Genomic DNA, 13,871 nt, shown 5'->3' with positions numbered 1-13,871 from the left:
ATTTGTTTAATGGGACTCTGCCTCCCTATATGCAGAATGGAGAGGATATCAGTGAACTGTGTCTGACACCCGGTCAGTGGTGTAAGTTTAGAAACCAACAGAGTAATAGAATTGGGATGAATTTTAGAAGTCATTGGTCCAACTCTTATTTTATAAAGAAACAGAGGCTTGCAAAGGGAAGGTAACTTTGTCAAACTTAGGTAAACTAGTTGTGGAACCAGAATTGGAATCCAGGTGTGTGTGTTTCTTGTTTAGGTATGCCCTACAGTGTTTGTGCTCTTTGGGAAAAGAGGGCAATTGAATAACCAGGAAGTAATGTTTGTTTATGCCTATTGTGACTTAAGTAGGATTCAGACTGACATCCTTTCTTTGCTACCTGGGAATGTGCTTTAATACTGATGTAGAATTCTTTTCTCTTACCTAAGGTATATGGAGAAGAGATGGTGATATTATTGTATGAATGCCTACCAAGAGTGATAGAAAAATTATTTAGATAGCTAAACAGATGCTAACTATATGGTAGACCAAACTTGGTACCTGATCTTTTAGTGTTGACTGATAACAGTCAACCTGTGCTTTTCTTCCTCTTTTTTTTTTTTTAATAAACCACAGTTTGTGTTGTATGTTAAGTTCCACAACTAGCTGGATGAACAATTTTAGTTGGAAACCCTGACTCTGAAATAATTTTGTTTGTCCATATTTTCTTTAGGGGCCCTGGTGAAAACAGATGAGCAGGAAGTAATCAACTTTTTACTGACAACAGAAATTATCCCTTTGTGTTTACGCATTATGGAATCTGGAAGTGAACTTTCTAAAACGGTGTGTGTTTTTATCTTAATTAGATTCTATATTGTTGACTCTTGGGCTACTTCTTCATGATTATCATTTTCTGCCTCTCTTCAGGTTTTTTGAAACTTTCATGAATGTTTTTTCTCTTTTAAATAAAAATTGTTATATAATGATGATTTTAAAACCCAGACCCGTCAGAAGAATATCATGTTAAAACACTAAATTTCTCCCTTTCATCTGAACCCACTTCTCACTACACAGGTGTATTATTCCAGACATTTTTTTATGCATAATCAAGTGTATATATACTTGAGCTTCTCCCTACTTTGCACTTTAACCATGGATGATAATGTGACTGGTATAAATTCTTAACCTCTTATTTTCCCTCTCAGAACTCCATTGCCATAGCCCTGTTGTCTTCCGGTATTGAATGTTGTAGTGAAATCTTGGGTCAGCCTAATATTTTTCTTTCATTGGTGAACTTGCTTTTTCTGTGTGGTATCTATAAGCTTCTTTTATAATTTTTAAGTTCATTTGATAATTTTTTTTTCTTTTGGCTGCGCTGGGTCTTCGTTGCTGTGCGCAGGCTTTCTCTAGTTGTGGCGAGCAGGGGCTATTCTTTGTTGCAGTGTGTGGGCTTCTCATTGTGGTGGCTTCTCGTTGTGGAGCACGGGCTCTAGGTGTGCGGGCTTCAGTAGTTATGGCACGTGGGCTCAGTAGTTGTGGCTCATGGGCTCTAGAGCACAGGCTCAGTAGTTGTGGCACACAGGCTTAGTTACCCCACAGCATGTGGGATCTTCCCAGACCAGGAATTGAACCTATGTCCCCTGCCTTGCCAGGCGGATTCTTAACCACTGGACCACCAGGGAAGTCCATCATTTGATAATCTTATATCAGATTTTTTTTCTGGAAGAGCCTACTCTTTGTGTCTCTTTTTTGATTAATTTTATAGTTTTCCCTTTGATTTGTTTTGGCCTCTTGCTTCAGCAACATCAGTTATGCTGTATTGTCTATTTTTCAAATATATATTTTTTCCCTCTCTACTTTCTATCTTTAATTTCATATCGTGATTTTTCTCAAGGCTACTTTTCCATGTTGCTGACTATTTTTAGCAATATCTTACTTCTGCTTCCAAAGTGTATCTAGTCACATTGACTAGACTAGTCACTCTAATTTTTAATTTGGTAAATACTTATTGCTGAGTTGGACATAAGTAGATGTAATGATTTAAATTTTTTTTGTTTCGAATTCACAATACAAATAAAGTAAAAATTCAAATGCTACTACAAATGGGTATACAAACAAATGGAAGTCTCCTACCATAGCCACTCAGTTCTTCCCTCCAGTGGTAACCAGTATTACTACTTTCTTGTAGAATCCTTCCAGAGGTATTCCGTGTATACATGTAGCAGTTTAATTTTGTATTAATTTTTTTCCTCTAGTCTCTGCCTCTCACTTCTCATGTCCTTTCAGCTCTTCTTTGAATTTTTTATGTTCTTTGAATTTTTTAAAATGTTCTTTAAAGTCCACATTCTCTTCAATTTCCTTGAAAATGCAGATAAGTATTACTTGTTACCCCTGTGTAGGGTATGTCTCAGTAGAAGTTTCCCTGTGGGCGTCTTTTTATCCAAGATTGCCATTTGTTTAAAAATAATGGATGGAAGGAGAGATGTTATGAGCTGAAGTTGGCAGCTTTTAAGTCAAGTATTTTACCTCTGAATACTTTTCCACCCAGCCTGCCATCTAAGGTTTGTGTGTTAGGGAGGATTTAAACCTCTGTCTTCAATTTTCTACTAACACACAAAGAATAAGTGACATGTGATCTATGTTCATGCTTTTCTTTTTTCTTTGTTTTTTAAATAAATAAATTTATTTATTTATTTATTTATCTATTTATTTATTTATTTATGGCTGCATTGAGTCTTCATTGCTGTGCACAGGCTTTCTCTAGTTGCGGTGAGCAGGGGCTACCCTTCGTTGCAGTGCACGGGCTTCACATTGCAGTGGCTTCTGTTGCTGTGGAGCACGGGATCTAGGTGCGCAGGCTTCAGTAGTTGTGGCTCATGGGCTCTAGAGCACAGGCTCAGTAGTTGTGTCTCCCAGACTTTGTTGCTCCGCAGCATGTGGGATCTTCCCGGACCAGGGCTCGAACCCATGTCCCCTGCATTGGCAGGCGGATTCTTAACCACTGCGTCACCAGGGAAGTCCCTATTCATGCTTTTCTTCTCTCATTTGTCCCTTAATTTTATTCCTTTTGTTAATTTCAGTGGCTTTCCGGGACCGGATTGGAATGGTTACAACTGTATTCTGTCATTTTTTATTCATAGTTGCCTATGAATAGGGTTTTTTCAAGTTGGCTTCTCATGGCTGGGACAGAAAAAGATTCATTGCTTCTTTAGTGACATTTCTTCCAGGAGCCCCCATCCTAATGATCCCTCCCCTATTTACATTCCTTGCCCATTACTAGAATTAATTCATCCTTGATGTGTAGATGTTCCCATTGACCTTTACTACGCTTCAAGTAGAATACTTTTCCTATCCTACGTTTTATGGTTTATAGTCACTTCCTGGCAAGTCTTTATTCTTTTGCTCCATTCAAGCAGACACCTCGTTGTGTTCACTTTTTATGTACGATGCTTAGTCAAACGTCTTGCCATAGTAGACACCCAGTAGAGCAGAGGTTCTCAGTCAGAGCTGTGTGGCATGATCACCTGTGAAGTGTTTTTGTTTCTTTGGGGTTTTTTTTGGCTGTGTTGGGTCTTAGTTGCGGCACACAGGCTCTTTTGTTGCAGCGAGCGGGCTTCTCTCTAGTTGTGGCACGTGGGCTCAGTAGTGGCAGCACCTGGGGTTAGTTGCCCCGCGGCATGTGGGATCTTAGTTCCCCGACCAGGGATCGAACCCGTATCCCCTGCATTGGAAGGTTGATTCTTAACCACTGGACCACCAGAGAAGTCCCTGTGAAGTGTTTTTAAAACATCAATGTCCAGGTCCCATATCTGACCTACTGAACCGTTCTGCAGGGTGATAAAGTATGGACATTTGTGTTTTTTTTTAAATCCCCCTGGGTGAGTGTATAGTATAAGTTATTTTGGAAAGCTGTTATTTTGGAAAGCTGTTTGGCAGTATCCACTATAAACATAAACCTACCCTATCACCCAAAAATGTATACCCAAGAAAAATGAGCTCTCGGGAATTCCCTGGCGGGCCAGTGGTTACGACTCCACGCTTTCACTGCCAAGGGCCCAGGTTTGATCTCTGGGCAGAGAACTAAGATCCCACAAGCCACACAGCATGGCAAAAAAAAAAAAAGCTCTCATGGGCATCAAAACATATATAGGAGTATTTATAGCATTTTTACTATGCAGGGTAAATTGTAGTATAGTTACAAAATAAACTACACAATAGTTAAGAAGCATGAACTGCTGATACATGCAATGTGGCTGATATTATGTCAAGTGAAAGAAGCCAGATATATATGAGTTCATACCATATGACTCATATATGTATGTGAAATTCAAGAACAGGCAAGAACAGTCAGTGAGGATAAATCAGAATAGTGATTACCTCTCAGGGAAGGATATTGACTGGGAAAAGGCACAAGGGAATCTTCTGGGGTGCTGGAAATGTTCTGTATTTTATTTTATTTAAAATTCTTATTTTATTTCATTTTTATTGAAATATAGTTGATTTACAATGTTGTGTTAGTTTCGGGTGTACCGCAAAGTGATTCTTATATTTTTTTTTCTTTTTTTACATTCTCTTCCATTATAGGTTATTACAAGATATTGAGTATAGTTCCCTGTGCTATACAGTTGGTCCTTGTTGGTTATCTATTTTATATTTAATATTGTGTATGTGTTAATCCCAACCTCCTAATGTTCTGTATTTTAATCTGGTTGTGGTTCACAGATGTGTAGGATGTAAAACTTAAGATACACTTAAGATTAGTGCACTTTACATATTTTACTGTGTATATGTTTGTATTAGTTTCTTGTTGCTGCTATAACAGATTGCCACAAGCTTGGTGGCTTAAAACACCACAAATTTATTCTCTTACAGTTCTGGAAGCCAGCAACCGTACATCAGTTTAACCAAGCTAAAACTAAAGTCAGGGTGCCAGTAAGGGCAACATTCCCTCTGGAAGCTCTAGGAGAGAGTCCCTTTCCTTGACTTTTCCAGCTTTTAGAATTGCATTTCTTGGCTCACTGCCCCCTCTTCCATCTTCAAAGCCAGCAGTGTAGCATGTTCAAATCTCTCTCTGCTTCTGTCACATCACCTTCTCCTCTATTGTCAAATCTCCCTCCACTTTCCTCTTTAAGGACACTTGTGATGATTATATTTAGGGCCCACCTGGATAATCCAAGATGATTAATCTTCCCCTAAGATTCTTAACTTAATCACATCTGTAAAGTTCCTTTTGCCATATAAATTAGCATCCCCAGGGTTTGGTGATTAGGACCTAGATATCTTTGGGGGCCATTATTTAGCCAACCACAATGTTATACCCCAGTAAAATAGTAAAATAAAACAATTCCCACAGTTGTTTCTGCAGAGCAGCTGAGGAAGAGAATCATTATAATAATCATTTGACTTGAATTAAACTAGTATTTTTTTAATCCCATCTATGTAAGAGTTAATGAGCTTAAAGTGAGTATATTCTTTATTACTGTTGGAACAATTTTCGAAGGGAGGCTTAAAAGTCTTATTTTCTTTAAGATCTTTTAAGAATAAGAAAAGATTTACCTAACTCATTCGGAAGAGATGAGGCATAGCTGAATTGCTAAAATCATCTTGGCCTATGGAAAAGGGAAGAGGCTCTGTGTTTAACTAGGTTTGATCTCAACTCTGAGTTAGTAGCTTTGTCACTTGGGACCTTAACCTGGCAAGTTATTGATCAACAGTTACACCTGGCACATAGTAGGTGTTCAGTAACAGACAGTCTCTCTGTTTTTAAGACTGATAATTACCTACCTTTTATGTAAAATGAGAATAACAATGGTACCTACCTCATAGGTTTGTTGTGAAAATAAGATAAGGCATGTTATGGCTTAAGGAGAAATTCCAGCACATAGTAAATGTCCAATATGGTAATATTTATTAATTTTTTTGTACTATGTGTGTCTCGTCAAGTAAGTTATATAGAATGCAAGGGTATTTGCTTAGTTTTCTGCTTATGGTTATTCCTGGGAGAAAAACAGACAGTTGGAAGACAAGTCTGAGCAACGTTTTGGACTCCTTAATTTTGTTTTACTCCAGGTTGCCACATTTATCCTCCAGAAGATCCTCTTAGATGACACTGGTTTGGCTTATATATGTCAGACGTATGAGCGTTTCTCCCATGTTGCCATGATCTTGGTGAGTTCTTTCATTTGCCTTCTTTGAAACTGCTTCTGATCACACAGCTTAGTCGCTTTGCAGTCGATACTGAGCTGCTTCAGTCTCCCAACTAGAAATAACAACTGTGGAATCTTGTATAACTGTTCTTGCAATATCTGCTCTCTGATATCAACTAGGATTATTTTGTGTTTTGTGTGTTTTTTTCCTATCCCACCTTGTTTTGGGGGAAACAGGGTAAGATGGTCCTGCAGCTATCCAAAGAGCCTTCCGCCCGTTTGCTGAAGCATGTAGTAAGATGTTACCTTCGACTCTCAGATAATCCCAGGTAAACATTTATAGGATTTATAGGACTTAAATACTCTGGTGAGTATTTCAGGGGAAATACTCTAGTGAGCAATTGCCCCATCTCATGGGGTAGCACCTATGTCTTTAGGACAGGGAAGGGATAAAACTATATTTAGCTTGTCTGAGACAGACCTTGATTAATTCCTTTTAAAATCTGAAGTACTGAATTTAAAAATCCATCAGAGTTTTATCTCCCCACTGGAACTCCGTACCCTACTCTAAAATTCCAGAGAGTTCAGACAGTGAATCTTATGATACATTACTCCTGTGGTTTGAGCTTTCTGTTGCTACTCCAGGTGGTCAGAAAGAAAAGTATACTTTCAAAGGTCTCTTAAGAAAGGAACAGGCCCAGAGGGCTCTTGAATTATATTTCCAGTTCTCTTCCTGTAAAGTCCTTGAGCTAATTGTTTTATCTCCCTATGTTCGTAATCTTTCTGCCAGAAATCATACATTGTAGATACAATGCGTTTTAGAAATATTTGACCTTTTGCTTTGTAAATCCATAATTCATGCTGAAAGCCACTTGCTCAGATTCTGCTAAACCACATAATGGGTTGATTTCTGTGTTCTTAGGAATGCGGATAACTTGATTTAATGTGAACTCAGCCTCCTGCCACTGAGGTTATTTAAGCCCTAACTATTTCTTTGACCATTTTGTCTTGTTCTTTAGTGGTTCCTGTTTTCACCAAAGTTTGAAAATATGTTTATTTAAAACTCTCCTTGTACAAAGAAACTAGGCTGAGTACAAAAGCTATAACTTTTCTTAAAAAACAGCCTTATAAATAGTTAACATTTACCTTTTTGAGTTTTCAGATTCGACTTTTACTGGTCATATTTTAAAGTAAATGAAACATTTAAAAGTTCATCTGATAATAATGTTACCATAGATTTGTTTTTACTGCTCATCTCTTATTAAGGGTTTTAACTATAAAGCTGAAGCTGTTTTTGGAAAGACACAAATTTATATCAGTTTAAAGTTCATTAATTTATCATACTATGAGTGAGGTCATATCCCCTGTTAATGTACTGATTTTGGAATATTTCATTTACTATATAATCCATATATTTCCAACATGAGTATTATGACAATGTTTACTGTAATAAATTAGAAAGCAGTTTTGAATTGAAGTAAATTATTGCACCATTTTATTCCATTTGCTTTGTCACAAAATTCTACATTGGGGCATCATTCTGAAAATGTTTGCAGACAACAGATCCTGGAGCAATCTGAGCCTATGCCTAACATAAGCTTTAAAGAATTTTAATGGCTTCTTAAAGTACCTTGACAGAACCATAGATTCCCAGGATTCTATGTATTTATATCTAAGAAAAGGGCTCTTCCCTGTCCCCCAGATATGGGTTTATTTGTTTGGTCTCCCTGGTCGGTTTGTTTATTTCTGATGTAGGGCACGTGAAGCACTGAGGCAGTGCCTCCCTGACCAGCTGAAGGACACGACCTTCGCCCAGGTGCTAAAAGATGACACCACCACTAAACGCTGGCTTGCACAACTCGTGAAGAACCTGCAAGAGGGCCAGGTCACCGATCCCCGGGGTATCCCCCTGCCCCCTCAGTGATCCTCCCCCGTCCCCTCCCACTACTCCCCCAAGTTGGGGAAGGGAGGGGGAACCTGCGAGGAATACAGCTCAGGTTTTATCGCCGACTGGGAATAGACGACCTCAATGCTGAACTGCACTGGAGAAGAGGGGCACGGTACCCCTGCTGAGGTGTATGAGCTGCCATCAGGCTGCCTTGAGGACCTGGGCTCCTTCTGCTACTCCCAGGAAACGGGCTCCTGACACAGTGTTCTGCCACCACAGCCAAGGAGGGTGTCAACACCAGCAAATGCTGTATTTGCAGCATGCCCAAGATGATCGTTCTCCCTCACCTCTACCCAGCCACTGGCAGGGAGGGGAGACAGTGGTGACAGCAGCAGCACTCTAGGCATGGTGAACACCTGGGACCAAGCCATGTGGCGTTTTCTTATTTTGCCTTCCTGGAAGACTCAAGATATGTCTCTTCATCCTCTCTCTCAGTATTTGTTTACTTTGGTTTTTTGTTTTTAATCTCAGAGAGAGGTGTATTTAGTGGACACAAGCTGTAATATTCAGCAAAACTTTGTCAGTTGGTACTGTTTACAAGTCTGTTAGATGCGTAAGCTCAATAAAAAGTTGGTCTGGGCATTACATCCCCTCTAGCAGGCCAGTAGCTGCATGAGCTGTTGGGAGGAATGGGAGGCAGGGGAAGGATATAAAGCCAAAGGACAGCAGGAACCCACCACCTGTTTCCCTTCCCTTTCGCATTCTTTTACCCCTAGTTCTGGATGCCATAAGGACCTTAACCTTGCTTTTGGCTTTAGCTGCTAGCATTTCCAAATCTCCGTGCTTTTCCCTTCTTCACTTACCTCCTATTAAACTTAAAACAGACGTCTTAATTCATCAGGCTGTCCTGGAAGGGTATTGTATTGGGGGAGGAGAGGAGATGGTGGACGTCACCTTCAGTTCAAGTCCTCAAAGATATTTTCTAGATGACTTTTAAAAGGGAGGTGTCTGTGCTTAAGATGATAGGCTGCTTGATCCTATTCTTTGCCCTAGTGTGAATCTACAGTTCCATCTGTCTTCGTGATTGTACTTGAAGCAGTATTAGCTGAATGAGTTAATTTTATTCAGATTTAAGATAGAGGGCTGGACTCTGCTTCCTCACTTATTCCGTCTTTTTTTTTTTTTTTTTTTTTTGACACATTCCCCTTTGGTCTATGGGAATTACAGGGTTGCCACTAAAATATTTTACACATTTTCATATTGTGTCAGAGAATCCGCCTTCCTGCTCTGGAGCTTTAGGTGACTCTATTCACAATCCAGAGGCTTGAATCTGCAGTGTAAACTGCCTTGCTTTCCCCCAGTCCTTCCCCCTGCCATCACCTGCTTTCTCTGTCTCTAATCCCCATCTCCAGTCAAAGATGGGATTATTAACCCAACTAGAGAGAGACCAAGTATTTTTGGCCCACATCTCACATGATTGAAGGTGTCCCTGAATACATTTGGGGAGGGTTTATAAGGGGCAGGCTCAGAGAAACCTTTGCAGAGGCAGTTTGCCAACCCAAGGGCTCTTTCAAGCCGACTTTCACAAAGGGAGCCGGCTTGTTAGTTGGCTTCTGTCTCTTTAGAGCCAAGAAAGTAGTAATTAAGTAGCCTAGTTGTAGAAAGGGTCGGATAAGCACTTATTCCCCTGCTTTCCAAAATGAAGAGGAGAACCAGGCCAGCTCTCACTAATCTCAAGCCTGAAGAGAAGAGGTCTTGGAGAAATCAGAGAACAGCATGGACTGGATAAATGTCTTGACTCCCTTCAGCCCATAGTTTTGACCTGGAAAGTCCAGCTAGGGTAATCCTGATTTTTGCCAACCGCCTTCCTTCTGAGCCAAAGTTTTCTCATTCCCCCTCCTCTGGGGAAGCAGCTGAGGGCCAGGCCTTGCTCCCTGAAAAATTCTCTTCTGCATCTTTCGGTGCATTGGCCATTGTACTGTGCCAATAGTATCTTAATTCTTGTACCATCTATTCTCAGCTGGCCTTGGACCCCATGTAGGAGTTGCGGGGAGGGGTGGAAATGGGTATTGTTCCCTGTAGTTGATCCTGATGTCCTGTGTGTATAAAGAGGACCCCTCCCCCGCCCCGCATTTTCTGTGTTCCATCCTCACTCCGTCAACAGGATTGAAATAAAACATGCTTCTGTTTTTGTAACAATAATTTTTCTTTTAAACTGGAGATTTTATTTTGTCAATATCGAGGTATCTAGGCACTGTGGTCAGATGATCCTCATCAACCTTGCCTCTACCTCTGTTGAACAACACACACACACTGCCAAGAGGGCAGTGATGGTTCCTTTCTAGATAGGTTCTTTGGGAGAAGATTACTGATGTATAAAAGCTGTTTGCAAGGCTGAGATGGTGCCCTTTTTCTGACAAAGTATCTCTTGCTGGGACAGAACCTCATTCCTGGCTGTAGTAGCCAGAACAGTACTAGTGTGGGAGAGACTTCTATAAATGAAGAGGTAAAGCTTGAAACATTTTATCAAAGACTTTAATATTCATTTCCTTCCAGGGTTCAAGACTTAGAGCACATCTCCAGAGTTGTTTCCATCCCTGTTCCTGGCTCTTAATGGGCGAGAGCCAACCTCTGCTTCCAGCTTCTTTTTTCCAAGGGTTGAGGGTCTTCATTTCAATGATGGAACAGGGCAAGGAGAGGCATTGGTAGCCTTCAGAGCTTCCTTACTAGCTATATGTATGATTCCCTTGCTCACTATTCCTGCTGCTCAAAGGCTGGGCAAGTATGAGGGGGAGAGGGGGAATACACAAAGTTAATTGCTATCAAAAGTCCAAGGAAAACATTTAAAATAGGAAACCACATTTTCATATTGTGTCAGAGAATAGAATGAAATGAGATTGTTCTTTCCAGAATGTTGTGGAATTTAAATTTTTTTAATAATACATTTATTTTAAAACCAGATATAATAGGTAAGTTGAACAACACAATCCTAGCTTAACTGACATATATAGAACACTGTCACTGAACCAACAGTATACATATTTTTAATAGCACCAAAAGCTTTTTCCAAAATTGATCATAGCTGGACCATCAAGTAAGCCTCAGGAAATTTCCAGAATAATTGAAAATAATACAGTGTTCTCTGAACACAGTGGGATTAAGCTAGGGAAAAACAACAACAACAACAACAACTGGAAAGTCCCTAACTGTTTATAAAACAGGCAGTAGAGTTCTAAATAACCCACTGGTCACAGAAAAAAAAGCACAAAGGAAATAAAAAAAATTAACTGGTAATAAAGATATGCCATATCAAAACCTGTGGTATACAGGTAAAGCACTAAAATATATAACTTTAAACTCACACATTACAAAAGAAAGGCTGAAGTCAGTGATCTAAGTTTTCACGTCAAGAAACTGGGAAAGAATAGCAAATTCAAAAGGTAGAAGGAAGAATGCAGAAAAAAAAAAGCAATGAAATAGAAAACAGATGTACAATAAGGAAAATCAGTGAAGCCAAAAGTCATTCCCTCAAAAACAGTAAAACTGATAAACCCATAGACTGATCAGGAAAAAAACCTCAACATTAGAAATGAAAAAAGAGGGACTTCCCTGGTGGTCCAGTGGTTAAGAATCTGCCTTCCAATGCAGGGACGCAGGTTCGATCCCTGGTTGGGGAACTAAGATCCCTCATGCTACGGGGCAACTAAGCCCACATGCCACAACTAGAGAGCCCGCGTGCTCTGAAGTCCGTGTGCCACAACTAAGACGTGATGCAGCCAAAAATAAAATATTTTTTTAATGGAAAAAGGGACATCATTTATATCTTAGAGTCACCAGTATCATAAACTTCCACAAACTATAGAAAAGGGGAACAGATCTCAATTCACTTCTTTAAAATATATATATTTATTTGGCTGCACCAGGTCTTAGTTGTGGCACACGGGATCTTTAGTTGCGGCATGCGGGCTCTTAGTTGTGGCATGCGGGATCTAGTTCTCTGACCAGGGATCAAACCCGGGCCCCCTGCATTGAGAGCATGGAGTCTTAACCACTGGACCATCAGGGAAGTCCCTCAATTCACTTTTGAAGCAGTATAACCCAGCCACCAAAACTATCAAAGATATCACCAGAAAGGAAAACCAGGTGCTAATCTCTCCCGGGAATGTTAATGTAAAACTGCCAGACAAAATAAGCAAGTCAAATCTAGTGCTATATAAAAATGATAATAGGTCATATCTAATTTGGGTTTACTGCAAAAATACAAGATTGATTCAACACTTGAAAACTAATGGATTCAATTCACACAACATGTAAGGAGAAAAATCAATCTAGACAGATGCAGGAAAGAACACTATTCAACAGCTATTCATGGTTTTAAAAAACTTTGAAAACGAGAAATAGAAGGGTATATCCTTAATCTCATAAAAATCTTACATATGTATGTAGATAGGTTAAATATAGGTAGGTAGGTTAATTGATTACACAAATATATATGTGTGTGTGTGTGTAATCACTTTGACCCAAAATAAAATTTAATTATAATTTAAAGAAGTTAAAAGTTTCATATTCATGAAAACAAAAAAAATTTTTTAATAAAATAAAAATCTTAATAAAAACCGTACAGTAAACCTCTCAATGATAAAATATTGAAATCATTCTCCATGAGATGAGGAATAAGATAAGGATGTCCACTATCACAACTCCGTATACCATTATACTGGTCCCAGCCAGTGTGATTAGTCAAGAAAATAAAAGAAGGGACTTCCCTGGTGGTCCAGTGGTTAAGACTGTGCTCCCAATGCAGGGGGCCTGGGTTCAACCCCTGGTCAGGGCTCTAGCCCGCATGCTGCAACTAAAGATCCCGTGTGCCATAACTAAAGATCCCTCATGCTGCAACTAAAGACCCCGCATGCTGCAACTAAAGATCCCGCATGCTGTAACTAAAGATCCCTCATGCTGCAACTAAAGATCCCGCATGCTGCAACTAAAGATCCCGCATGCTGCAACTAAGACCCAGCAAGCCAAATAAATATTTCTTTTAAATTAAAAAAATTTTTTAATTAATAAAAGATTTTTTAAAAAGAAAAGATTATAAAGGAACAAAAAAAGTGGTGACAACATAATTGTGTATGTAAATAATCCAAAAGGATCTACAGACTCTTAGGATTAAGTGAATTTAGCAAGGTCACAGAATACGAAGTCAATATACTGCCCCCCAAAAATCAATTATGTGTTTCTAAATTTAAAATTTTTTTAATTAATAAAGATTTTTTAAAAATAAGATTATAGATACAATAAATCGAAAATGAAATTTCAAAAATATGTTGTTTATAATAGGATAACAAATAGCTAGAAATATCAATAGATTTATCAAAAGATATGCAGAATCTTTACATTGAAAACAATGAAACATTCTTGAAAGAAAGACTGACAGGTGTGTGGTCAAATCATGTATAGTCAATTCACCAAATATTTTTCTTCCTTGTTATAGGTTAGCTTCTGTCTGTTGGAAGCAAAGGGGAAACTTGCCTATGTTCTCAGCTATTTGGAAATCTCACTGTGAAAGTTTCACAATAACTTAGTTTTATTTCTTGAAATTGTATATAAGATAACATTAGATTTGAGAAGCATTTTTAACCCTGATGAAATTTCAGGGATGACTTTATGATCTGACAATAACATAAATGAATACATTTTGAAAATTAAAAAAATTGAAATGCCTTAAATGTAAAAAAAAAAAAAAAAAAGACAAAGATGAAGACATATATCGACTCCATGGATTGGAAAATAATATTGTAAGGATGACAGTTCTCTCAAATTGATCTGCTGGTGAAACTCAATTCTAAGTAAAATCCCAACAG

At 38.8% G+C, this 13,871-nt stretch overlaps 1 protein-coding gene across 1 annotated transcript in view; it reads left to right on the top strand.

Moving 5' to 3' along the window:
* CNOT9 (CCR4-NOT transcription complex subunit 9) overlaps positions 1-13,769 on the top strand; it is a 31,926-nt gene extending 18,157 nt beyond the window's left edge. The window contains exons 5-8 of the mRNA XM_030848715.2: positions 710-819; positions 6,046-6,144; positions 6,360-6,451; positions 7,878-13,769. Of these exons, the coding sequence (XP_030704575.1) occupies positions 710-819; positions 6,046-6,144; positions 6,360-6,451; positions 7,878-8,046 (470 nt within the window). The 3' untranslated portion in view covers positions 8,047-13,769. The remainder of the gene's footprint in view (positions 1-709; positions 820-6,045; positions 6,145-6,359; positions 6,452-7,877) is intronic.
* Positions 13,770-13,871: the final 102 nt, after the last annotated feature.

Source organism: Globicephala melas, chromosome 7 (assembly GCF_963455315.2).
Source record: "Globicephala melas chromosome 7, mGloMel1.2, whole genome shotgun sequence".
Lineage (NCBI taxonomy): Eukaryota > Metazoa > Chordata > Mammalia > Artiodactyla > Delphinidae > Globicephala > Globicephala melas.
Note: the sequence above shows the minus strand (reverse complement) of the source record. Positions and strands in the feature narration are given on the sequence as shown.